The 27698-nt window shown below is 48.3% G+C and overlaps 1 protein-coding gene across 1 annotated transcript in view; it reads left to right on the top strand.

The window, feature by feature from the left end:
• Positions 1 to 1229: 1229 nt before the first annotated feature.
• The window catches only part of LOC119964253 (E3 ubiquitin/ISG15 ligase TRIM25-like), a 46533-nt gene continuing 20064 nt past the window's right edge, over positions 1230 to 27698 (top strand). The window contains exons 1-4 of the mRNA XM_038793531.1: positions 1230 to 1523; positions 9569 to 9685; positions 11725 to 12231; positions 23283 to 23378. Of these exons, the coding sequence (XP_038649459.1) occupies positions 1230 to 1523; positions 9569 to 9685; positions 11725 to 12231; positions 23283 to 23378 (1014 nt within the window). The remainder of the gene's footprint in view (positions 1524 to 9568; positions 9686 to 11724; positions 12232 to 23282; positions 23379 to 27698) is intronic.

Below are 27698 nucleotides of genomic sequence, written 5' to 3'. Positions count from 1 at the left end.
TCTACCCCCTGCACTCTCTCCCCCTCCCTGTTTCTCCATCGCTTCACCCTCCCTCACTCTATTCCTTCCCCTCTTGTATCCCCCTCCCATACCCCATTGTATTCCTTCCCTTCTTGTCAGGGTGGCATGGTAAGCATTGTTGCTTCACAGCGCCAGGGTCCCAGGTTCGATTCCCGGCTTGGGTCACTGTCTGTGCAGTCTGCAGGTTCTCCCCATGTCTGCGTGGGTTTCCTCCAGGTGCTCCGGTTCCATCCCACAATTCCTGAAAGACAAGCTGTTAGATCATTTGTACATGGTGAATTCTCCCTCAGTGTACCCGAATAGATGCTGGGGTGTGGCGATTAGAGGATTTTCACAGTAACTTCATTACAGTGTTAATGTAAGCCTACTTGTGAGAATAAAGATTATTAAATCCCCCTCCCATCTCATCTACTCAATCCCCCTCAACAGTGTAACCCTGTTACACTGGGGCTGTTTAGCACAGGGCTAAATCACTGGCTTTGAAAGCAGACCAAGGCAGTCCAGCAGCACGGTTCAATTCCCACAACAGCCCCCCCCCCCCCCCCGAACAGGTGCTGGAATGTGGTGACTAGGGGCTTTTCACAGTAACTTCATTTGAAGCCTACTTCTGACAATAAGTGATTTTCATTTCATTTCCAACCCCTCCCATTTTACTCACCATTCCCTAGGCCCTCCCCAATCACCTCTTCCTCTTCAATCCCTTCCCATCTCACTGTCGAATTTAATTTTTAATTTTGTTTTAGTAACCTTTTATGATTGAAAGTTTCCCAATCTTCCAGGCTGCCACTGGGAATTTGTAACATGGTATACCGTAGTCTTTGTTCTTATATTAACTTCCTTGCTTAGCAATGTTTTTTTTAAACCCCTCTTAGCGTCTTTCTTCCTCTATAGTACATACCCTCATCACCCACCTACCTCCCTCCGCTTTGTCATCTCTCACCCACTCTCTCCCTCCTTTTTTTTCACTGCTCTTCTCTCCCGTTTTGTTGTCAGTTTCACCTTTACTCTCTTCACTGTCTCTCCCTCCTCCATATTCACAGTTGGTGACAGGTGGTACACTAGGTGGAAAATCTGCGTCCCAGCAGATTGGATCATCTCTGTTTCTCTCTAAATGTAAGCTATGTGGAACTGGAGCAGGAAATTCAATTCTATTCCTCCTGGACAAATGCTAGCTGACCTGCTCAGTTGATGAACGTGACCATGAACCAATGGTCGCGGCGGTTGCTCCACGTGACCCTGAACCAATGACCGCGGCGGTTTCTCCACGTTACCTTGAACCAATGGCCGCGGCGGTTGCTCCACGTGACCCTGAACCAATGGCCGCGGCGGTTGCTCCACGTGACCCTGAGCCAATGCCCACGGCGGTTCCTTCACGTGACCCTGAGCCAATGGCCGCGGCGGTTGTTCTACGTGACCCTGAGACAATGGCCGCGGCGGTTGTTCTACGTGACCCTGAGCCAATGGCCGCGGCGGTTGGCGACCTCGCGCTGCGTTTAAATTTGGTCGGTTGGAGCCGCGAGCCCGCACTCTCTATTGCCGGCAGTTGGTTGGAGCCGAGTGGGCGGAGGAGCGCAACACCGTCCTGACGGGGGGGGAGAGAGAGAAAAAAAAAATCAGGCAAGGAAATCAGAGTTAGCATTGTGGCGGCCCCTCTCCCCGTCTTGCTGTGGATGTGTGAGGAACAATGAGGCGGTGATTGGTGTCAGGGCCCAATCGCTCGGTGTTAGGCTGAATTCTGAGCCTCTATCATAGAGTGATCTGTCAAAATGAGGCATTGATCTCAATGGCCCCCATTCTGCTGAGAGGAAAGGAAGCAGATCCTTAAACCCCAGTCACAATTAAAGAGTTGAGAGAGAGCAAGTCGAAGGAGGAGAGAGAAATTAGGCAAGGAAAGCAATCCCAGCTGATTTCAAATCTTCCCACAATGTACATTTTACTCTCTGAACCCACTCCTAGAATTTCCTCAAACCAGCACATTTATTGACAATTTTACCCGTAATACAGGTGGTGGAAATTTGCTTGTTGCAATTATCCATGCCCCATTGCCCTGGACTGCTGCTTCCCGCCATTAATACATCGCCTTTAATTTTCAAATTTCTGGAGAACCACTTAACACCTTGTGAGGAATGCCGTTTGATTAAATCATGAAATGAACAAATGCCGTTTGATTAAATCATGAAATTAGGTATTGTGAGGAATGCAGTTTGATTAAATCATGAAATGAGGGATTGATGAGATTAGGGTGGGAGGAACAATGTGCGGTACAGGGAGAAGCAGATTACAAGATATGGCAAATGAGTGAGAGAACCTGAATATTTAAGAACATGGGGTAGGCGTATCGGGAAGAATGTGCACCTCAGCATCCTGAAACAATCAGGCGAGAGGGGAGGGGAACAATGCGACGGGCATAGGATAAAAGATGGAGCAATTTGGCGGAAGGGTGTGCTTCTCTTTTGGAGGCACCGTGAACGAATAAAGAATCTTGCTTCTACGATTTTGTCCTCGGTGTCAGTGATTGTGAGCACACCTACATCTCACAACCTGAACCGGTCAGTCCCCAGCACCATCTCCACCCGGACTGGTCAGTCCCCAGCACCATCTCCACCTGGACTGGTCAGCCCCCAGCACCATCTCCACCCGGACTGGTCAGCCCCCAGCACCATCTCCACCCGGACTGGTCAGCCCCCAGCACCATCTCCACCCGGACTGGTCAGTCCCCAGCACCATCTCCACCTGGACTGGTCAGCCCCCAGCACCATCTCCACCCGGACTGGTCTGTCCGCAGCTCCATTGTCACCCGGACTGGCCGTTTGGGCAGCACGGTAGCATGGTGGTTAGCATAAATGCTTCACAGCTCCAGGGTCCCAGGTTCGATTCCCGGCTGGGTCACTGTCTGTGCGGAGTGTGTGCGTGGGTTTCCTCCGGGTGCTCCGGTTTCCTCCCACAGTCCAAAGATGTGCGGGTTAGGTGGATTGGCCATGCTAAATTGCCCGTAGTGTCCTAAAAAGTAAGGTTAAGGGGGGAGGTTGTTGGGTTACGGGTATAGGGTGGATACGTGGGTTTAAGTAGGGTGATCATGGCTCGGCACAACATCGAGGGCCGAAGGGCCTGTTCTGTGCTGTACTGTTCTATGTTCTATGTCCCCAGCTCCATTGTCACCCGGACTGGTCAGCCCCCATCTCCACCTCGACTGGTCAGCTCCATCTCCAACAGGACTGGTCAGCCCCCAGCTCCATCTCCAACAGGACTGGTCAGCCCCCAGCTCCATCTCCACCCGGACTGGTCAGTCCCAAGTTCTAACTCCACCCGGACTGGTCTGTCCCCAGCTCCATTGTCACCCGGACTGGTCTGTCCCCAGCTCCATTGTCACCCGGACTGGTCAGCCCCCAGCTCCATCTCCACCCGGACTGGTCAGTCCCAAGTTCTAACTCCACCCGGACTGGTCTGTCCCCAGCTCCATTGTCACCCGGACTGGTCTGTCCCCAGCTCCATTGTCACCCGGACTGGTCTGTCCCCAGCTCCATTGTCACCCGGACTGGTCTTTCCCTAGCTCCATCTCCACCAGGACTGGTCAGCCCCCAGCTCCATCTCCACCCGGACTGGTCAGACCCCAGCTCCATCTCCACCAGGACTGGTCAGCCCCCAGCTCCATCTCCACCCGGACTGGTCAAACCCCAGCTCCATCTCCACCCGGACTGGTCAGACCCCAGCTCCATCTCCACCCGGACTGGTCAGCTCCATCTCCACCCAGACAGGTCAGCCCCCAGCTCCATCTCCACCCGGACAGGTCAGCCCCCAGCTCCATCTCCATCCGGACTGGTCAGCCCCCAGCTCCATCTCCACCCGGACTGGTCAGCCCCCAGCTCCATCTCCATCCGGACTGGTCAGCCCCCAGCTCCATTGTCACCCGGACTGGTCTGTCCCCAGCTCCATCTCCACCCGGACAGGTCAGCCCCCAGCTCCATCTCCATCCGGACTGGTCAGCCCCCAGCTCCATCTCCACCCGGACTGGTCAGCCCCCAGCTCCATCTCCACCCGGACTGGTCAGTCCCAAGTTCTAACTCCACCCGGACTGGTCTGTCCCCAGCTCCATTGTCACCCAGACTGGTCTGTCCCCAGCTCCATTGTCACCCGGACTGGTCTGTCCCCAGCTCCATCTCCAACAGGACTGGTCAGCCCCCAGCTCCATCTCCACCCGGACTGGTCAGTCCCAAGTTCTAACTCCACCCGGACTGGTCTGTCCCCAGCTCCATTGTCACCCGTGTTGCTCGTTTTACTGGAGTGTGATTAACACGCCTCCGTTTAAAGGCCGTGTGCCTAACACTACTATGGCTCTGTATGTGTAATTATGCTCGGAGTCGCCAGGTGCCGTATTGAGACACCGTCACAAGTATATCAAGGTCCGGTTCAAAGTAATAAATCCATACACCGATTAGTAAGTCCAAACGATTGGTGTTTATTATAACAAATATAATAAATACACATGCATACGCTAAAGAGACTAACTTACTTCTAATACTGAACAACTAAATACTTATCTAGACAGGAACAGGCAAGGTCAGGGAGTAAGGCCTTCGTCCCGTTCTTGGTCTGTAACTTTCTGATTCGCAAAGTTGTCAAGGGCTAGCAAGGTCTGGATCACGTAGCGATCGTTGTGTTGGCACTTACAGTTCGGTGGCTGATGCTCAACGGCCGGTGATGAAACTGGAGTCAGGATGCGATGTAACAGGTCTGGGCCGGAGCAAAACAGACCGAACCATGTGCGGGACCTACTCTTATAGGTCCCAGGAGGTTCAGGCCCCCTTGGGGCGGTTCCCTCATCGATTGGGTCTTTCCCAATCGATATCTTTCGAACTCCCCAATCCCAGGGTCGTTCCTCGATGGGTGGGGCGGTCCCTACGGCTCTTTGTGTTGGTTGCTTTGGCGCCATTCTGTCTGGGCGTCTATGGAAAAGTATCCATCGATACTTAAATGTTTCTATTGTCCGGGGTCTGGATCTGGATCACCTCATTACTATGCAGATCTGTTTCCCATTTGCACCTTTGGCTGAAACTCTGCACCTGGCTAGAAACTGGTTTTTGTACGTGCAAAATGCAAAACAGTCTTCTGCAAGCTGTTTGTCCTCACTAAGACTGTTTTTCCCTGCAGTCTTAGCAGTTCTCCATTTTGTAGCCCAGTGTCCATCTTAGATGGCTACACCCGGACTGGTCTGTCCCCAGCTCCATTGTCACCCGGTCTGGTCTGTCCCCAGCTCCATTGTCACCCGGACTGGTCTGTCCCCTGCTCCATTGTCACCTGGACTGGTCTGTCCCCAGCTCCATTGTCACCTGGACTGGTCAGCCCCCTGCTCCATCTCCACCCGGACTGGTCAGTACCAAGTTCTAACTCCACCCGGACTGGTCTGTCCCCAGCTCCATTGTCACCCGGACTGGTCTGTCCCCAGCTCCATTGTCACCCGGACTGGTCTGTCCCCAGCTCCATCTCCACCCGGACTGGTCAGCCCCCAGCTCCATATCCACCCGGACTGGTCAGCCCCCAGCTTCACCAGCACCAAGACTGCTCTGTCTCCAGCTTCACCTGCACCCAGACTGGTCTGTCCCCAGCTTCATCTGCACCCAGACTGGTCAGCTCCACCACCACCTAGACCAGTCAGTCCCCAGCTCTTGTCACCCGGACCGCAAACAAGTTTCAAAAGGTTGCTTGACAAGACAAACTGTTTCCCACTAGCTGGAAAATCTCAAACAAGGGGACAGTCTCAGGATAAGGAGATTAGGACTGAGGTGAGAGGAAATTTCTGTACTCAGAAGTTTAGGAATCTTTAGAATTCTCTAATTCTAACCTTAATTGTATATGCTTCATTGAGTATGTTTAGTCAAGATTTCTGACCTCAAGGACTCGAGGGATACGGGGAGCTGACAGGAAAAGTGGAGTTGGCAGAAGGTCAGCCATAATCGTATTGAATTATGGACTATACTTGACTAGTCTACTCCTATGTTCTTAACTGAACATAGAGATTTATTGCTGGCAAGTAGTAGCTTGAGACTAGAAAATAAACTAAGAAGTCTTACAATACCAGGTTAAAGTCCAACAGGTTTGTTTCGAATCACTAGCTTTCGGAGGACTGCTCCTTCCTCAGGTGAGAAGGTCTGTGATAGGGTGGAATGCAGAAGAGATTAAATTACAGAAGGTTGTATTCACGTCACCATTGGGGAACAGTGGAGAAAACCATCAATACAACAGTGACTAAAGAGTTTTTCTAATTTGTAATAAACATCTATAGTCGGTTCCGAAACGTTTTTATTGAGAATGACTCCTCTGAAGTGAGACTCCCAATAGTGGAAGCTTTAGGCTCTATCATCTCATTTCACTCTTCAATAATTTCTCTTGCTGTGAAGGAACACAATTTGATCCTTTGCTCTTTCACATTTCTGGCCCTACACAGTCATCTCAAGTTAGTTGGTCTCCCCACTGTGTACCCTGACTCAGCAAGGTTACTTTGAGCCAAAAAAGGCAAGGCAGTGGTGAAATTCCTTTTTAAAATTCATTCACAGGACGTGGGCTTCGCTGCAAAGCAAACATTTATCGTCCATCCTAAATTGCATAACTGAGTTATGCCATTTCTGAAGGCAGTTAAGAACCAGTCACATAGCTTTGGGTCTGAATTCACCAATAGGTCAGGAGATTTCTCTTATCTGAAGAATATGACCATGCAGATGGGTTTTTATGACAATTCAGCAGTTTGATGGTCACAGTTAGAAATACTAGTTTTTATTCCAGATTTATTGAATTAATTAACTCTATTCCCTAGGTGCTGTAATGGGATTTGAAAGCCTGTCTCCAGGTCTTCCAGACTTCTAGATTCCTAAATAATTGTGAACTGTATGCCACCATGTCCCTGCAATTCTTAATCTAATAGTGCGTTGTATTTGTTATTTTAGGGACCCTGGTACCATCCAATCTTCAGACAGACTAGGTAACAGGTGAAGATTTAATTCCAGTGTGTGAAACAGTGATATTGATGATCACAACTTCAGTTAAGATGGAGGATGTCCTTTGACCATGCCTACTGGATGTTGTTATCATGACATAAAACACTATTACTAATGGCCAGATCCTTATGTTTAATTCACCAGTTTGCAACAACTTTAACAGAATAAGGGAGCTTCTGACATCCATGATGTTGGTCAGAATAATGGTGAAATATGCTGACCCGTGTCTGATGATTATGGAAGAGCCTGCAGCTGGGAATTTTACTCTGCAGGACTATCAGACAATCAGGACTTCTTTGGATAAAAGCAAATTACTGCGGATGCTGGAATCTGAAACAAAAATCAGAAAATGCTGGGCAATCTCAACAGGTCTAACGGCATCTGTGAAGAGAAAATGGAGCTAACGTTATGAGTCTTTGACAAAGAGTCATCCAGACTCAAAACGTTAGCTCCCTTTTCTCTCCATAGATGCTGTCAGACCTGCTGAGATTGCCCAGCATTTTCTGTTTTTGTGCCGCCTTTGGAGAGCTGTTAAAATCTTCACTGACTTCATGACACACTGGTGAACAGATTTATTCTTATGCAGTTGTCCAGTTACTCTCTGGAGGCTGGGCAGGATTATAATTGCAGTCCATGGCAAAAAATAAGACATTTTTGCAAAGTGCTGTGTACAATAATCGGTCAGATCAGGAGGAAGGAGAATAACAATGAGGTGCCAATGTTTAATATGTTTTCATGCTCGTCTGAACACTTCAACCTGTTCAGATAAAACACGATCCTAACATTTCTGAACAAAATTTTCACCAGGAATTGATCACACATTGAGATCAAGACTGATGATGTGCAGCTGAAAGAATAAGCAGATTGGAGAAAGCAGCAAGCGTGGAAACAGATTCCAGATCCGCTTCTGCCTACAGGTCCATTCCAACCTGGTTTGTTTATTGGCTTTGGATTGAAACAGTGAGGATACCATCAGCTCTTGTAGCTCTGAAACATCCTTTTTGATTGTGAAACATCTATGGGAGCCATCTGGAGCTACACAGACTTCACAAGACAACATTTCAGGTTGCCCTGACAAAATCAGTTCTTGTATCATCTATAGACTCTTGTTGCATAACCCACACGAGTAGCCCTGAGCACATGCAGTCATCTTTTCATGTTTACTTTCTCAACAGTCAGAACAAGCTGTCTGACCCACTTTGAGGTTCACCTTGTGGATGAGCTGTTTACTTAACTGCTGCTGTCATAATCAGACTGAAGCCAAAACGCACAGTCCTCCACCTTTTGTTCTTTGAATTAAACATTTGCTTCTATAACATGTAAATGTGGTGGTTTAAATATTGTAAGTAAAGTATTTTGTTGTGCCATTGTAAGTATTGATTGATCTTCACACTGTGCAGGCTCCTCTGCTGTATAACAGGGAGTGAAATCTCCCAGTAGTACATACTCACACATAACCCTGACATTAGAGACAGATCATACTTTTAGAATTCCTTGTTGAATTCTGCTAGTTTATTTATAGAAAAACAGCAGGAGGCCATTTAGTCCATTGTATCCATACCAGCTGAAAAAGAGACAGTTGTTTCAACCAATAGCCAACAGCCTGGTTGGATTGGATTGGATTGGATTTGTTTATTGTCACGTGTACCGAGGTACAGTGAAAAGTATTTTTCTGCAAGCAGCTCAACAGATCATTCAGTACATTGGAAGAAAGGGAATTGAACAGAATTCAAGAAAGTACATGAGAATACATAATAGGGCTACACAATATATACAATGTAACTACATAAGCATTGGCATCGGATGAAGCAGACAGGGTGCAGTATTAATGAGGACAGTCCATAAAAGGGTCGTTTAGGAGTCTGGTGACAGTGGGGAAGAAGCTGTTTTTGAGTCTGTTCGTCCGTGTTCTCAGACTTCTGAATCTCCTGCCCGGTTGGTGGAAGTCAGCCATTTTTAACATGTGCGGGGATAACAGGTAGTATTTTAATTTTTTAAAAAACTTTTCAGATGCAGTCATATAGTTTTAGTATGAAGAGCTCAAATAAATTAATGAGATTTGTAAACTGTCATTATATTTTAGTTATTGTTTGAACAAAATATAAACTCATGATTTTTATACCATCTCTCTTAATTTTTATGTGTCTGTCTCATGGTTCTGAGGATAGTGAATTTAATATGACTGACACCAGATCCTCACAAAAATAAATTAAAACTTACCTGTGGGGTCCTCCAAAACCAAACAATTGCCCAACAGAAAAACACCAATATCAAAACAAGCACACCTCAATCGACTCTTATCGGGTCCAAGCAGTCCCATTTCTGCGTAGCAAAGCCTTCCTGAATGATTTGCACCAGCTGCTCCATAGACTGCTGGGTCAACAAGCCAGAGGTCCGACCCTCCACCATGCTGTCTCCTTTTGCAACTACAGCCCAAGTCTTCTCTATCTTTTTGTTTCTGCCCTTACAAAAACTTCAAGTCCTTTTCTCCATGCACCAAAGTAGGAATTCAGTAGAGAATTGCCACTAACATCTGTTTTACAATTCAAGTCCGTTAGAAAATCGAGGGAAAAGGTCCAAAAGTCCGACCAGAGCGGGAGCCACCAAATGTGCGACTTACTCCTTCACAGCCGCCACCAGAAGTCCAGTCAAGCTTATTCTTAAACAAGATAACGGTTAGTGTCCTACAAAACTACTGCTGAAAGTAACTCAAGTAAAAGTGATATAATTATTAATTAAAATACAGGTGCAAAGATTCAAATGTCGGTCAGGATAAAAAAAAGTACTTATCAGCATGAAATTCAGTTCAGTCCTTTCAGATATTGTTGCAGGCCGGTAGCTTGTAGTTGATGTTGGTTATCTGGAGTGAAAGGTTGTTTTCAGTAACTGTGGTGGCTTCTGTAATCAATTATTTGATGTTTGCCTTTTCAGGTGGACTTAGCAGGTAGAGCAGCTTTGGGGAGTGAATGAAGGTCCCCTGTCTTGACTTTTTTTTTGCACAATACTTGAAGACTGCTTGGATTCCTTTTTCAGCAGAACAGTCACGATTTCTGGACAACTTTAGTGACTCCTAGTGGCTATGAGAAGCCCAGCTCTCTTATACTGTTCAGAGAGTTCAGCTGAGGGTTGAGCTGGAGCTGACCTCCCATGGTCTTCTGTGTTCTAGTCCAAAAATAATTGTTCTCAGCCAGCCTTTCTCCTGCCCAAAGCTCAAAATGGCTGCTATCCCAAATCATCAAATCAGATTTCCATATTAGCTATTTGGTTATTTCTTATCTGGGGTTGTCTTTTAGCCAAGATAATTAAACCTTTTTGTCTTGGCCATTGCTTGAATGGCTCCCATTCTCTAGGTTTGGTGAAATAGGAAAGGGCTATTCACACCTCCAGGGAAGACATTGTCAATGCGTTTCTATTTACCCTTGTGGAAATGTACATTGAGTGTCAAATGTTTTCACGTGTCTGGATTTCGTCTACTTACAATCAACGTGATGTATTCTAGAAACGTGACCACATTGCAGATGTAAAAGATCTGGTGACTTTTGGCAACCATCTTAGAGGCTTCCTGTGTCTATTTAAAAGGACAGTAAGAAGTCTTACAACACCAGGTTAAAGTCCAACAGGTTTGTTTCAAACACGAGCTTTCGGAGCACGGCTCCTTCTTCACCTGAAGAAGGAGCCGTGCTCCGAAAGCTCGTGTTTGAAACAAACCTGTTGGACTTTAACCTGGTGTTGTAAGACTTCTTACTGTGCTCACCCCAGTCCAGGGGTGGGCAAACTACGGCCCGCGGGCCGCATGCGGCCCGCCAAAGGTATTTCTGCAGCCCACCAAATCATTTTTAAAAAAAAATTAAAAAAAAATTTTTTTTTTTTTTTTTTAAATTTTTTTTTAAGGTTAATGGGGGGGGGGCTGTTGGGTTACTTACTGGTATAGGGTGGATACGTTGACTTGAGTAGGGTGATCATTGCTCAGCACAACGTCGAGGGCCGAAGGGCCTGTTCTGTGCTGTACTGTTCTATGTTCTATATGAGGCGCCCAGAATCATAACCGGGTGAAGTAATAATTTTACTTAATATACTATGCGGCCCTTTGTGAATTGTGAATTTCTGAATGTGGCCCTTGCACGGAAAAGTTTGCCCACCCCTGCCCCAGTCCAACGCCGGCATCTCCACATCATATTTAAAAGGAAGATTAGCTTTTTAAAAAATAAAATCTATAATATCACAACAACAAACATGTGACATGTTCATGTGGTTCATTGAGCTTTGTGAGAGGTTAATACTTTTTCTGTATATTTTTCCATTCCTCCCAGAGAGCTCCTTCTCCTTTGCAGGATTTGCAAAAATTATTTTTCCATTTCATATCCATTTTAATTTGGTAAACTATCTTGGGTCTGGTCTCAGCTGATTAGTTTTGGATTTGTGTTTACTAATCCCAGCGTGCTGTCTTCTGGCTCCACACTGTAAAATTTCAATCTTGTTTCTCTGATTTTGACTCTGAACTACTACTTCAGACCTGAAGGGGTTTTTAGCCAGAGTGAATCTCATGAAAGTGAAACTAACATTCTCATTCCCTGCACCAAGTGTTTATAAGAATATTGCTTCCTGTTCTGGTTCCTCGGTGCTGTATGAAATTTGCTGCTGTATGAAATTTGCTGCTGTAACAATGAATCCTGCAGTTTTAGAGGATGAATTAACCTGTGCTGTGTGTCTCCAGGTGTACCAGGACCCTGTGACATTACCCTGTCAGCATAGTTTCTGTTTGAAATGTATTGAGGGAGTTTGGACCCAGACAGCAGGTCCAGGAAGATTTGAATGCCCTCAGTGTCGCCGGAAATTTAACCCCACGCCCAGTCTGGAAAGAAACTTCACTCTGTGTAATATTGTGGAAAAATACAACTCTCAGCCTCCTGTTGATTCAGCTCATGTCGTGTGTGATTATTGTGATGAGAATCCAACCCCAGCTGTGAAGACGTGTCTGAAGTGTGAAATATCTCTTTGTTCCCTTCATTTAAAACCACATTTACGCAACAAGGTTTTCAGTGGACACACCCTCATTGAGCCGGTGACTGACCTTACAGACAGACAGTGTCCTGATCATAAGGAAGTCCTAAAGTTCTATTGTAAAGATGATGCCGAGTGTGTGTGTGTTCCCTGTGCGATAATAGGAAAACATAAATCCCACACATTGCTGAGCCTGGATGAGGCACAATCTGCAATTAAGGTGAGTGACACAATTCCTGATATTAAAAACAGTGATATTAAATACTGTTGATGACCAACGCTAATTGGAATTGATTGAAGACAGTGCTGATTTATTCCAGTGATTCCTCAGGTTAGGTCTATTGGAAATAATATTTTGTCAGTCAGATTTTCTCCCTCCCCTTTCACTTGTAGTCTGCCTGAGAGAACAAGGTGAGCATTCTAAGGGGTGTGCCAGTGACCCAGGGTGACTGCTCTTACTCATTCTCAGTGCCTCCTGGGGTGGGCCCTGTAGAGCTCAGTAATTCACTGTGTGGGCACTTGTAAGAACCGGCACTCTATGGCATAGGGCTGTGGAACAGAGCATGTTATAGCACTGTGTAACAGTGGGGTATTTTGCTCTCTGAACAGCAGGGTGAGGATTGTCACCGGTAAGAGCACTGAGGGAGACCAGCAGGGGAAAGACAGGGACAGGGTGGAAAAACAGTTTCTCACAAGAGGGAATTGCTGTTTGACAAATGTGGCAGAGTCCGTCTCCCTTTCCCCTCAGCTGATTCCTGGAAATGGAAATGGCAGGTAAAAATGCAGCACATGATGTGTGACTGAAAATAATAATAATCTTTATTGTCACAAGTAGGCTTACATTAACACTGCAATGAAGTTGCTGTGAAAAGCCCCTAGTCGCCACATTCCGACGTCTGTTCGGATACGCAGAGGGAGAATTCAGAATGTTCAAATTACCCAACTAGTCTTTCAGGACTAGTGGGAGGAAACCCACGCAGACACTGGGAGAACGTGCAGACTCCACACAGACAGTAATCGAACCTGGGACGTGGCTAAGCATTTAAAGTTGCCTGACATACAGTTTGACTCAGTGGAAATGGCAAAAATTCAGTTACAACTTAAACAAATGAAACATGAGAAAGACTTAAAGCAGCCTGAATATGAAAGAGATAGAGAAGAAAAAGAAAGGGAGATACAGATCAGGGAAAAAGATAAAGAGAGTTTGAACTTTGGAAAATGGCCATGAAACATGACAGTCAGTTAAAATTGGCAGGCGTTTCGTAGGACCGTTGGACGGGCTCCGGGAAACGGGGGAAGTTGTTGGGTTGGGAGGGGTTGAAGGTTGGGGAAGGTTGACGGGGCCTTGGGGGAGGGAAGGGTGGCTCGGGTCGTGGTGGGGGAATTTGGGCCTGGGGAGCTGTGCCAGAGGGGGTGGGGTCGGCCGAGCGGGTGGCACGGGCTTTTTTTTCCCGTGCTTTGGGTTGAGGGGTGGGGCTTAAGTTGAAGGCGCGGGCTTTTTTCCCGCGCTGGAGCCGGAACGGGAGGGAACTGTGCCAGTCGGTGGGTAGGGTGGGGAGGAGTAGTATTACACCGGGGGGGGGGGGGGGGGGGGGGGGGGGGTCGTTGGGGGTGGCGGGAGCAGCCGGGGTCAGCAGGAGTCAGCTGACTTACGGGAGTACAACGAGAGGGGCAACGCAGCTGGGGGGGGGGGGGGGGGGGGCCTAGCTAGGGGGGGTACCGGGTTGCTGCTGGAAGACTGCGGGCACATGGCTGGCCGAGGAAGAGTTATGGCTGATTGACGGGGGTGGGGGGGAATAGCTCCCCGATTCGGCTGGTCACCTGGAATGTAAGGGGTCTGAATGGGCTGGTCAAGCGGGCCCGGGTGGTCGCGCATCTGATGGGCCTGAGGGCGGATGTGGCCATGCTGCAGGAGACGCACCTTAGGGTGGTGGATCAGGTAAGGTTGAGAAAGGGGTGGGTTGGGCAAGTGTTCTATTTGGGGTTAGACGCGAAGAGCCGGGGGGGGTGGCGGTTTTGGTGGGGAAGAGAGTGTCGTTTGTGGCATCGAGTGTGGTGGCGGATAGCTGTGGCGGATATGTGATGGTAAGCTCCAGGGGGAGCGGGTGGTGCTGGTTAATGTGTACGCCCCAAATTGGGACGATGCAGACTTTATGCGGCTAATGCTGGGCCGGATTCCAGACCTTGAGATGGGGGGTTTAATAATGGATGGGGTTTTAATACAGTTCTGGACCCAGCACTGGATCGCTCTAGGTCCAGGACGGGTAAGAGGCCGGCGGCGGCCAAAGTGCTGAGGGGGTTCATGGACCAGATGGGAGGGGTGGATCCTTGGAGGTTCATGAGGCCAGGGGCTAGGGATTTTTTGTTCTCCCATGTCCACAAGGCTTACTCCCGGATTTACTTTTTTGTTTTGAGCAGGGCGTTGATTCCGAGGGTGGAAGGTGCGGAATATTTGGCGATAGCCATTTCAGATCACGCCCCGCATTGGGTGGATCTAGAGCTGGGGGAGGGGAGGGACCAGCGGCCGATGTGGAGGTTAGAGGTGGGGCTGCTGTTGGACGAGGAGGTATGCGGGCGGGTCCGGAGGTGTATAGAGGGGTATCTAGAAATGAATGATAATGGGGATTTGGGGGTTGTCTGGGAGGCGCTGAAGGCGGTGGTTAGTGGGGAGCTGATTTCCATCAGGGCGCATAGGGAGAGGCTGATGGAAGAAATGGTGAGGGTGGACAGGAGGTACGTGGAGGTCCCGGAAGAAGGCTGTTGAGGAAGCGTCGTAGTCTCCAAGCGGAGTTTGATATATTGATCACCAGGAAGGTAGAGGCGCAGTGGAGGAGGGCGCAGGGGGCGATATACGAATACGGGGAAAAGGCGAGTCGGATGCTTTGGAAGCGGGAGGCGGCTAGGGAGATAAGGGGGGGGGGGTTAAGGATGGAGGAGGGAGTCTGGTGCGGAGTGTTCAGGACCTTCTATGAGGAGCTATATCGGTCAGTGCCCCCAGTGGAGGAGGGAGGAATGGACCACTTTCTGGGCAAGCTAAGGTTCCCGAGAGTGGGGGAGGAGCAGGTGGAGGGGTTGGGGGCACCAGTTGGGCTGGAGGAGCTGGTTAATGCGATTGGGAGCACGCAGTCAGGGAAGGCACCGGGACCCGATGGGTTCCCGGTTGAATTTTATAAGAAGTTTTCAGACCTGCTGGGCCCGCTGCTTGTGAGGACCTTTAATGAGGCGAGGGAGGGGGGGGGCTTTGCCCCCGATGATGTCCAGGGCGTTGATCTCACTGATTCTGAAGCGGGATAAGAACCCCCTTCAGTGTGGATCATATATAGACTGATTTTGCTCCTCAATGTGGATGCGAAACTGCTGGCCAAGATATTGGCCAGGAGGTTGGAGGACGTGGTGCCGCAGGACATACACGAGGATCAAACGGTTTTGTGAAGGGGAGGCAGTTGAACGTTAATGTACGGAGGTTTCTCAATGTCATAATGATGCCGGCGGGGGATTGGGAGGTGGAGATAGTGGCGTCGATGGACGCGGAGAAGGCCTTTGACAGGGTGGAGTGGGGATATCTTTGGGAGGTTTTGAAGAGATTCGGGTTTGGTGAGGGATTTATTAGGTGGGTGAGGCTGCTGTATGATGCCCCGGTGGCAAGTGTGGTTATGAATGGGAGGAGGTCGGAGAACTTTAGACTGTACCGGGGAACGAGGCAGGGGTGCCCCCTGTCTCCACTGCTGTTTGCGCTGGCGATCGAACCTCTGGCCATGGCGCTGAGGGAGTCGAGGAACTGGAGGGGGATAGTGCGGGGGGGGGGGGGGGGGGGAGAGGAACATCGGCTGTCATTGTACGCGGATGATTTATTGCTGTACGTGGCAGACCCGGTGGGGGGGGGGATGCCGGAGGTGATGAGGATTCTTGGGGAGTACGGGGACTTCTCCAGGTATAAGCTCAACTTGGGGAAGAGTGAGCTGTTCATGGTGCATCCTGGGGACCAGGAGAGGGATTGGGGAGCTTCCGCTGAAAAGGGCGGAGAGAGTTTCAGATACCTGGGGGTCCAGATAGCCAGGAGCTGGGGGGGGGGGGGGGGCAGCACAGGCTCAACTTTATGAAGCTGGTGGAGCAGATGCAGGAGGAGTTTAGGAGGTGGGATGTGCTGCCACTTTCCCTAGCGGGCAGGGTCCAGTCGGTCAAAATGACGGTGCTCCCAAGGTTTTCGTTCCTCTTCCAGTGTCTACCTATCATGATTCCGAAGGCTTTTTTCAGGAGGGTCAATAGGAGTATTATGGGTTTTGTGTGGTCGCAGAGGAACCCGAGGGTGAGGAGGGTGTTCCTGGAGCGGGGTAGGGAAGTGGGGGGGGGGGTTGCCCAGCCTGTGTGGGTACTACTGGGCTGCGAACGTGGCAATGATACGTACGTGGGTAATGGAGGGGGAGGGGGCTGCATGGAAGAGGATGGAGGCGGCGTCCTGTGTGGGCACGAGCCTAGAGGCGCTGGTGATGGCACCGTTGCCGCTCCCCCCAGCAAGATATACTACGAGTCCGGTGGTGGTGGCTACCCTTAAAATTTGGGGGCAGTGGAGGCGGCATAGGGGGGAGGTGAAGGCTTCAGTCTGGTCCCCGATACGGGGGAACCACCGGTTTATACCAGGAAGGATGGACGGAGGGTTTTTGAGCTGGCACAGGGCAGGTATTAGGCGGATGGGGGACCTCTTCCTTGACGGGGTGTTTGCGACCTTAGAGGAGTTGGAGGGGAGGCGGGGTCTCCCCCCAGGGAATACCTACAGATATATGCAGATTAGGGCGTTTGTTAGGCAGCAGGTGGCAGTGTTTCCACTGTTGCCGCCAAGGGGGGTTCAGGCCAGGGTGCTCTCGGGGACGTGGGTCGGTGAGGGGAGGATCTCGGCAATCTACCAAGTGATGCACGAGGGGGAGGAGGCCTCGGTGGAAGAGCTGAAAGATAAGTGGGAGGAGGAGCTGGGAGAGGAGATCAATAAGGGGATGTGGGCGGATGCTCTGGGGAGGGTGAATTCCTCCTCCTGCGCGAGGTTTAGTTTAATCCAACTAAAGGTGCTGCATAGGGCGCATGTGACTGGGACAAGGCTGAGACGGTTCTCTGGGGGAGAGGACAGATGTGTCAGGTGTTCGGGGAGCCCAGCAAACCACACCCACATGTTTTGGGCGTGCCCTGCGTTGGAGGGCTTTTGGAGGGGTGTTGCGGAGATGTTGTCAAGGGTTGTTGGTTCCAGGGTGGAGCCGGGCTGGGGGCTCGCAATTTTTGGGGTAGCATTGGAGTTGGGAGTGTAGGAGGCGAAAGAGGCCGGTATTCTGGCCTTTGCGTCCCTGGTAGCCCGGCGCAGGATTCTTTTGCAGTGGAAGGATGCGAGGCCCCCGAGCGCGGAATCCTGGATCAACGATATGGCTGGGTTTATCAAACTAGAGAGGGACAAGTTTGCCCTAAGGCGGGTCGGTGCAAGGGTTCTTCCGGTGGTGGCAGCCGTTTCTAGACTTTAAAATTTATTGAAAATTTGAATACAAATTATTAAAAAAAAATTAAAAATTGGCAGGTGTAAAGGGAAACGTACAGTTGGATGATAGTGATGAGGAAAGTGAGAAAGAGCGTCACAGTTGAAGGCTTGATGGGGTTCTATTTTAATATGTCCAAGCATTGCCACGGTTTGATGAGAAGGAGGAGATGACTTTTTCATTTCATTTGAGAAGGTAGCTAAACAAATGAAATGGCCACAGGACATGTGGGTATTACTGGTTCAAACAAAGCTGGTAGGTAGGGCGAGTGAAGTGTTTGCATCACTACCTGAGGAGGTATCTGAGTTGTATGAGGAGGTGAAAAAATCCATCTTAGGGACATATGAACTAGTGCCTGAAGCCTACAGACAAAGGTTTAGAAATTTAAGGATGAACCTGGTCAAACATACATGGAGTTTGAAAGGATCAAACAGAGTAATTTTGATAAGCTGGATAAGGGCTTTGAAAATAGACCAAACATATGAAGCTCTCAGAGAAATTATACTTTTGGAGGAGTTTAAAAATTCAATTCCTGATGTAGTGAGAACTCATGTGGAAGAGCAGAGGGTTAAAACTGCGAGGTTAGCAACAAAAATGGCAGATGATTATGAATTAGTTCATAAATCAAAGTTTGGTTTCCGACATCAGTTTCAGGCTGTGAGGGATAGAAACTGGGGACATGAGAAATAGTCAAGTGGTAAAGTTAAGGTGATCTGATGTGAGATAATAAGGAGAGTGTACCTCAGATTAAAAAAGACATCCAAAGGGCAGCACGGTGGCCTAGTGGTTAGCACAACTGCCTCATGGCGCTGAGGTCCCAGGTTCGATCCCGGCTCTGGGTCACTGTCCGTGTGGAGTTTGCACATTCTCCCCGTGTCTGCGTGGGTTTCTCCCCCACAACCCAAAAATGTGCAAGCTAGGTGGATTGGCCACACTAAATTGCCCCTTAATTGGAAAAATGATTGGGTACACTAAATTTATAAAAAGAAAAGACATCCAGGAGGGTGGAAAAGAAATGAAAAGTTTCAAATGTTTTCACTGTAATGCATTCTATGCTCGGTTCGAGCAGGTAACCAACAATCCGCTGTCGAGTGCCCCAGCAGCCCATAATTCACCCATACCCACCTTCACAGCTTCCGAAGTCAGATCGGCCTTCCTGAAAGTGAACCCGCGGAAGGCGACGGGCTCGGACGGGATCCCTGGTCGTGCACTCAGAGCCTGCGCGGACCAGCTGGCAGAGGTATTCACAGACATCTTTAGCCTGTCCCTACTCCACTCCGAGGTCCCAACCTGCTTCAAGAAGACCACCATCATACCGGTACCAAAGAAGAACCAGGCAACGTGCCTCAATGACTACCGCCCGGTGGCCCTGACTTCAGTCGAATGAACACCAACACCTCCTCCACAATAGTCCTCAATACCGGGGCCCCGCAAGGCTGTGTACTCTACTCCCTGTACACACATGACTGCATGGCAAAACGTGGTTCCAACTCCATCTACAATGTTGCTGACGGTACAACCATAGTGGGCCGGATCTCGAATAACGACGAGTCAGAATACAGGAGGGAGATAGAGAACCTAGTGGAGTGGTGTAACGACAACAATCTCTCCCTCAATGCCGGCAAAACTGAAGAGCTGGTCATTGACTTCAGGAAGCAAAGTACTGTACACACCCCTGTCAGCCTCAACGGGGCCGAGGTAGAGATGGTTAGCAGTTTCAAATTCCTAGGGGTGCACATCTCCAAAAATCTGCCCTGGTCCACTCACGTCGACGCTATCACCAAGAAAGCACAACAGCGCCTATACTTCCTCAGGTAACTAAGGAAATTCGGCATGTCCACATTAACCCTTACCAACTTTTACAGATGCACTATAGAAAGCATCCTATCGGGCTGCATCACAGCCTGGTATGGCAACTGCTCGGCCCAGGACCGCAAGGAATTTCAGAGAGTCGTGAATACCGCCCAGTCCATCACACGAACCTGCCTCCCATCCATTGACTCTATCTACACCTCACGCTGCCTGCGGAAAGCGGGCAGCATAATCAAAGATCCCTCCCACCCGGCTTACTCACTCTTCCAACTTCTTCCGTCGGGCAGGAGATACAGAAGTCTGAGAACACGCACGAACAGACTCAAAAACAGCTTCTTCCCCACTGTCACCAGACTCCTAAATGACCCTCTTATTGACTGACCTCATTAACACTACACCCTGTATGCTTCATCCGATGCCAATGCTTATGTAGTTACATTGTATATCTTGTGTTGCCCGATTATGTATTTTCTTTTATTCCCTTTTCTTCCCATGTACTTAATGATCTGTTGAAAAATACTTTTCACTGTACCTCGGTACACGTGACAATAAACAAATCCAATCCTAATAAACTGGGCCATGGAAAGTCACAGTGTTGGTGGTTGAAGAAAAGCACTGGGAAGACTGATGTGGCAAACAGGATAAGACAGTGGGGTTTATTAAAGTGGTAAAGGAAAGCCCAAGTGAAGCGAAGGAGGTGCAAAAGATTGTACAGCCTGATCAAGAGGTGATTGATAAGAAGGTGCCCGATTTCTTTAAAGAATTTACTTGTGGCGGTAAAGTTTACTCGTGTATCAGGAGGAGCAGGTAAAGAAGTCACAATTTTAAGAGATATGGGAGCGAGTCAATCTTTAATGGTAAGAGATGAGGAGTTATGTAGTTTGGGAAGAATGTTGCCAGAAAAGGTGGTATTATGCGGAACTCGGGGTGAGAGGAGTAGTGTTCCATTATATAAGGTAAGGTTGGAAAGTCCAGTCAAGAGTGGTGAACTAGTAGTAGGCGTAATAGAGGAATTATCTTGTCCAGGAATACAGTTTATCTTGGGTAATGATATAGCTGAATCACAGGTGGGAGTGATGCCTACTGTGGTTGATAAGCCAGTGGAAAATCAGACAACTGAAGTGTTGAAGGGCGAATTCCTGGGATTTTTCCTGATTGTGTAGTAACAAGGTTGCAAAGTCACAGGTTAGGACAAGAGGATAAATCAAAGAGTGAAAATGAAGTTGAAGTGCAATTATCAGAAACCGTTTTTGATCAGATGGTTGGAAAAGAACAAGAGCAGGTGGAGGATGAGGTATATTTTTAGTTCAGAAAAATTGGCGGAGTTACAACTGAAAGATATAGAAATAAAACGGATGTATCAGAAAGCTTACACAGAAGTGTAATCTGAGTGTATACTGGAGTATTACCCGTAAAAATGATGTCTTGATGAGAAAATGGACCTTTACATAAATTCATTCATGGGGTGCCTTTGATTTGGTTGTGGTTGGCTGTCTTCTTGTGTAGCTACATCCAGTGCAGTTAGGAAGGTAGATCTAGGACTTTGGCCAAGTGACAGTGACGGAACAGTGATATAATTCCAAATCAGGATGGTGTGTGACTTGGAGGGGTCCTTGGAGGTGGTGGTTTTCCCATGGACCTGCTACCTTTGTCCTTCTAGGCGATAGAGGTTGTTGGTTTGGAGGGTGCTGTCAAAGGAGTCTTGGTGAGTTGTTGCATTGCATTATGTAGATGGTACATTGCTGCTACTGTGTATCAGTGGTTGAGGGAATGTGTGTATAACGTGGTGAATGGAGTGCCAGTCAAGCAGGTTGCATTGCCTTGGATGGTATTGAGCTTCTTGAGTATTTGGAGCTGCACTCATCCATGCAACTGGAGAGTATTCCATCACACTCCTGACTTGTACCTTGTGGATGGTGAATGGCTTTTGGGTAGTCAAGAGGTGAGCTATTCTTGCAGAATCCCAGCCACTGAACAGATCTTGGAGCCACAGTAGTTAAATGGTGGGCCCAGTTCAGTTTCTAGTTCATGGTAACCCCCAGGACGTTGATAGAAATGATCCCTTGTTAGAAATGGTTCTTGGGTGGCATTTATGTTACTTGTCTCTTATCAGCCCAGGCCTGGATATTGCCCAGGTCTTGTTGCATTTGGACATGGACTGCATCAGTATCTGAGGAGGCTCAAATGGTGCTGAACATTGTGCAGTCATTAGTGAATATTCCTACTTCTCACCTGTTGATTGAGGGAATGTCATTGAAGAAACAGCTGAAGATGGGCCTAGGACAACTGAGGAGCAACTGCAATAATGTCCTGGAACTGAGATGATTGACCTCCAACAACAAAACCATTTTCCTTTGTGTCAGGTATGACTCCAACCAGTGTAGAGTTTTCCTCTGATTCCCATATTTTGCTGGGGCCCCTTGATGTCATGCTCGATCAAATGCTGCCTTGATGTCAAGGGCAGTCACTCTCACCTCACCCCTGGAGTTCAGCTCTTTTGTCAATGTTTGAACCAAGGCTGAAATGAGATCAGGAACTGAGTGGAAACCAAACTGTGCGTCAGTGAGCAGGTTATTGTTGAGTAAGTGCTGCTTGATAGCACTATTCATGACACCTATCACCTTGCTGATGATGGAAAGTAAACTGGTAATTGCTCGAGTTGGATTCATCCTGCTTATTGTGGACAGGACATATCTGCAATTTTGCATATTGTCGGGTAGGTGTCAATGTAACTACTGGAACAGGTTAGTTAGGGACGTTGTTAGTTCTGGAGGACAAGTCTCCCATACTATTGCCAGAATATTGTCACAGTCCATAGTCTTTGCAGTGCCCAGTGCCTTCAGCTGTTTCTTGATATCGCGTGGAGTGAATCGAATTAGCTAAAGACTGTCATTGTTGCTGGCGACCTCAGGAGGAGACTGAGAAAGATCATCCATTCAGCACTTTTGGCTGCAAATAGTTAAGCCTTGTCTTTTGTTCTGATATTCTAGGCTCCTCCTTAATTGAGGATGGGGATATTTGTGGAGCAACCTCCTCTATGTTAATTGTTTAATTCCCACCATCATTCAGGACTTCAGAATTTGGGTCTGATCTAAGTTGGTTGTGAGATCACTCTGCCCTGTCTGTCACATGCTGCTTATGCTGTCACAAGTATTCCTGTGTTGATGCTTCACCAGGTTTGCACCTAATTTTTAGGTGTGCCTGATGCTGCCCCAGGTACCCACTCCTGCAGTCTTCATGAACCAAGGTCGATGATAATGGTAGAATGGGGAACATACATACATAGAAACATAAATAGAAAATAGAAGTAGATGGAGGCCATTCCTCAGCCTGTCGGCTAATTAAATCCTCGTTCCTGCTTTTGATACCTCCAGACTTGACTATTCCAATACTTTCCTGATAAACCTCCTTACCTTGCACTCACCATGTAACATGAGCTCATCAGAAACACAGCTGTCTTTTTCCTAAGTTGCACAAAATCCTGATTGGCATTTACCCCTGTTCTTGCTGACCCATTTTGGCTCCTGGACTCAACATCTTGATTTAAAATTCTTATCCTTGTTCCCCCATAACCATAGTCCTCTTTATCTCTGTAACTCCCTCCAGCCATGCAACAGTCTGAGAATGTTAAGTTCCTCCAGTTCTGGCTTTGTGTACATATCCAGCTTACTTTGTCACGCCATTGGTGTTCAGGCCTTCAGTAGTCCTGACCTTCAGCTCGAGAATTCCCTCCCCAAACCTCTTTCTCTCTCCACCTCTTTCTCTCATCCTTTCAGAGGCTCCTTAAAACCAACCTCTTTAATCAAGCATTTTTTCAACTGTCCTAGTATCTCCTCTTCTGATTCAACATGAATTTTTGACTGATTTCGCTCCTGTGAAGGTTTGGGATGTTTTACTATGTTATAAATGCTTTATAAAGCAGGTTTTTATTTCAAACACTTTATAGGAAGAATTGATGAGAAAAATCAAGACATTTCACAGAGTTCAGCAGAATTGTTCCAGCAAACAGCGAGACTTGGAAAAATCAGAAGCTGAAATAAAGGTAGGGAGAAGTGGAACTGGATTGCGAAAGGGTTTCTCTCCTCATTGATTTTTTAACAAAAATTTGGTCATGGGACGTGGGTGTTACTGGCTTATTGCCCATCCCTAATTGCCCTTGAGGGGGCAATTAAGAGTCAACCACATTGCTGTGGGTCTGGAGTCACATGTAGGCCAGACCAGGTAAGGATGGCAAATTTCCTTCTCTAAAGAACATTAGTGAACCAGATGGGTTTTTAAAAATAAATTTAGTGTACCCAATTCATTTTTTTCAATTAAGGGGCAATTTAGTGTAGCCAATCCACCCACCCTGCACATCTTTGGGTTGTGGGGGCGAAATCCACGCAAACATGGGAAGAATGTGCAAACTCCACACGGACAGTGACCCAGAGCCGAGAGCCAACCTGGGACCTTGGCGCCGTAAGGCAGGAGTGCTCACCACTGGACCACCGTGCTGCCAACCAGATAGGTTTTTACGACAATCGACAATGGTTTCATTGGCCATCATTAGACTTTTAATTCCAGATTTTTATTGAATTCAAATTTCATCATCAGTCGAACTCGGGTTTCCAGAGCATTACCCTGGGTTTCTGGTTTACTAGTCCAGTGACAATATCACTATGCCAGTATATCCCCAAAATGAGCACATCAGAAATGGACCTTCCAAACAGGTTGGTTCTGTTGGGGCCGAATCACTGATTACATTGAGTTCCCATGGCCGGATTTTCCACTCATCCCCACGGTGTGTTTTGAGGAAGCAGACTGACATTGACTAGGGTCCTGCCGCTGTCAGCATGTTTTCTTGTTGCTTACACCCTCTGCTGTCGGTGATCCTGCTGTGGGGTGTTGGCGGGGCTGGTACATCTTATCAGCAGGAACGGCTGGAGCATTTCAGCCGTGTGTTTAATGTGAGGGAATCTGCCATCTGCTTAACTCTATCTGTACCTCCTGAGAAATATTATTCCATCATTTGGACACTGGTTTACTGAAACAGACACAGCCAGAGGCTGACAGTTGAAGACTTGTCCTGACGCCTGTATCATTATGAACACAGAGAGGAAGAGAAGTCCATTAGTCCCAGTAAGGCTGCCCCATGCAGTCAGGGTTCAATCTCACACACCCCACTGATCCACCCTGAACCTTGTAATCACCTGGGAGAGACAAACAGAAGAGAGAATAAATACCTGCAGACAATTCAGGACAAACTGGGGGAAATTCCTCTCCAGCTCTCTTTTAAAGGGTGGTAGTGACTCCATACCCACAAAATGTTCAGGGAGTCTGTTCCAGAGATCGAGGACTCTGGTGTCTAGTCCCACCATCCTGAACCATCTCAAGTACTCACCCAATGAGTGAGTCCAATAATCCCTCCATCATTATAAAAACCTCCATGATGCATGACCCTCTCAGCCTGCCTTTCTCTAAATCACCCAAACTCTTGGAACTGATCCTCTGTAGCAAAGTCCGTCAGACTCGGGCCAGAATTCACCAGCTGCCGATATTCAATTTTTCCCGCCGGCAGTACACCCCTGCCCACGGGTTTCTCGGCAGTGTGGGGTGGTTTCAAAGTAAATCCCTTTGACAAGCAGCGGGAAGATAGAATCCTGCCTTCAGCAAATGTCGCGGTGCCAAAAAACAAGAGGCTGGGGGACTGAAGAATCCATCCCCTCTGGTCACCGTCCTTGAGAATCTCCACCTCCTTCACCAACTGTGGCACTAAAACTAGAATCATCACTCCAAGTGTGGATGGAACAGGTGGCAGTGCCATACCCAGTCTAAATACACTGCTCTTTAAAAATAAACCTCAGAATAACAGAATTGTTACAGTGCAGAAGGAGGCCGTTCGGCCCATTGTGTCTGCACTGGCTCTCCGAATAAGTATGACAACTTAGTTCCATTTTCCTGCCTTTTTCCCCTAACCCTGCACATTTTTTCTATTTGAAGAATCATCTAATGCCCTCTTGAATGTCTGAATGAAACCTGCTCCCACCACACTTCCAGGCAGTGCATTCCAGATTCAACACTCAACGTATGAAAAACAATGGGCGCAATTCTCCGCACTCACGACGGTGCGGAGAATAGCGGGGGTCGTAAATTTTTACGGCCACGCTAGTCCGACACCCTCCCGCTATTTCCCCCCCCACGCCCAACTCCCGACACGAATCGCTGCCGCCGTTTTTTTACGGCCAGCAGCGATTCTCAGCTGGCAGATGGGCCGAATTCCAAGCCCTTTACGGCCGTTTTTACGAACGGCAAACACACCTGGTCTGGCCGTTCGTACAAACGGCCGTAAAGTCCCGATCTTGGCAACCATGGCACCGATTGGCACAGCAGTACCACGGCCGTGCCAAGGGTGCCATGGGCCCGCGATCGGTGGGCACCGATCGCGGGCAGCGGGTCCGATTCCCGCGCACTCTTTGTCCTTCCGCCGCCCCGCTGTATCACTTCGCGGGGCGGCTGAGGGGCATCCCGGCCCGCGCATGCGCGGGTTTCGCGCAAATGCGCGATGACGTCATCCGCGCATGCGCTGGTTGGAGTCTTCCAATCCGCGCATGCGCGGCTGACGTCATGTGACGCGTCAGCCGGCGCAAACTCTGGCAAGCGGGCTTAACGAAATTCGATTTCTCCCTGTCTGGGAGAATCGCGCCCCATGTTCTCACATCGCATTTGCTTCCTTTGCAAATCACTTTAAATCTGTGCCCTCTTGTTATTGATCTTCAAGACAATACTGGTTAAACTCTATTTTCTAACCCAGCAGACATTCCCCACTGCTTGTCTTTCTTAAACAGGTGTTATGGGGATGTGCTTTTTAAAAAACAAGTAAATACATACATTTGGCACTAGCCTATATTTTTGACTGATGTGCTAGGCACCCCCAACATTGAGGATGGGGTTATTTGTGGAACCTCTCTCTCTCTGTCTGACCCTGAATCCTCAGACTGTGACTCCTAGTTCTGGACACACCCACCATCTCTGCATCTCCCCTGTCTATTCCTGTTAGAATTTTATAAGTCTCTATGAGATCCCCCCTCATTCTTCTGAACTCCAGCGAGAACAATCCTAACCTAGTCAATCTCTCCTCATATGACAGTTCCGCCATCCCTGGAATCAGTCCGGTAAACCTTCGCTGCACTCCCTCGAGGGCAAGAACATCCTTCCTCAGAAAGGAGGAAACTTCCTCAAAACTGCACACAATATTCCAGGTGTGGCCTAACCAAGGCACTGTATAATTGCAACAACACATCCCGGCTCCTGTATTCGAAACCCCTCTCAATGAAAGCCAACATACCATTAGCCTTCTTTACCATCTTCTGCACCTGCATGCAGTGACTGGTGCACAAGAACACCCAGATTCCGCTGCAAACTCCCCTCTCCCAATTTACAACCGTTCAGGTAGTAATCTGCCTTCCTGTTGTTGCTTCACTTATCCAAATTATACTGCATCAGCCATTGATTTGCCCACTCACCCAACCTGTCCAGATCTTGCTGTAGGATCCCTGCATCCTCGTCACAGTTCACCCTCCCACCCAACTTGGTATCATCTGCAAACTTTGAGATGTTACATTTTGTTCCCTCATCCAAATCATTAATACATATTGTGAATAAGTGGGGTCCCAGCACTGATCCCTGTGGTACCCCACTGGTTACTGCCTGCCAATTTGAAAAGGACCCATTAATTCTTACTCTTTATTTCCTCTCTGCCAACCAGTTTTCTATCCACCTCAATACACTTCCCCGATCCCATGTGCTTTAATTTTACACAATAATCTCTTATGTGGGACTTTGTCAAACACCTTCTGAAATGCCTAACCAGAAAGGGCACCTGGGTGTCCTCGGTCTGACATGGACAAAATGGGCCGAATGGCCTCCTCCTGTGCTGTAACCTTTCTGATCCAGCTCTGAATACTTCTGGCTGCACAGGGGAACAAGGCAGGGGTGCCCGTTATCCCTGCTCCTGTTCGCACTGGCTATCGAACCACTGGCCACCACCCTCAGATTGGCAAAGTTATGGACGGACATTCGGAGAGGGGGCACAGGAGGATAGAGTCTCGCTCTATGCGAATGACCTGGTCCTCTATGTGTCGAACCCCCTAGCCAACATGGGAAAGATAACAGGACTGTTAGGGAGTTCCGTGCTTTCTTGGGTTACAAACTCAACCTGGGAAAGAGCAAAATCTTCCCGGTGAACCCCTGAGAGGGAGGAACAGAGCTAGAAGAACCACCTTTTAATGTGATCCAAACCGAGTTCAGGTACCTGGGGATCCAAGTGTCCCATAAATGGAACCTCTCCAGCCTGGTGGAGGAGGTGAAGAGGGAGCTGCAAAGA

The sequence above is a fragment of the Scyliorhinus canicula genome, chromosome 4 (assembly GCF_902713615.1).
Source record: "Scyliorhinus canicula chromosome 4, sScyCan1.1, whole genome shotgun sequence".
Classification (NCBI taxonomy): Eukaryota; Metazoa; Chordata; class Chondrichthyes; order Carcharhiniformes; family Scyliorhinidae; genus Scyliorhinus; species Scyliorhinus canicula.
Note: the sequence above shows the minus strand (reverse complement) of the source record. Positions and strands in the feature narration are given on the sequence as shown.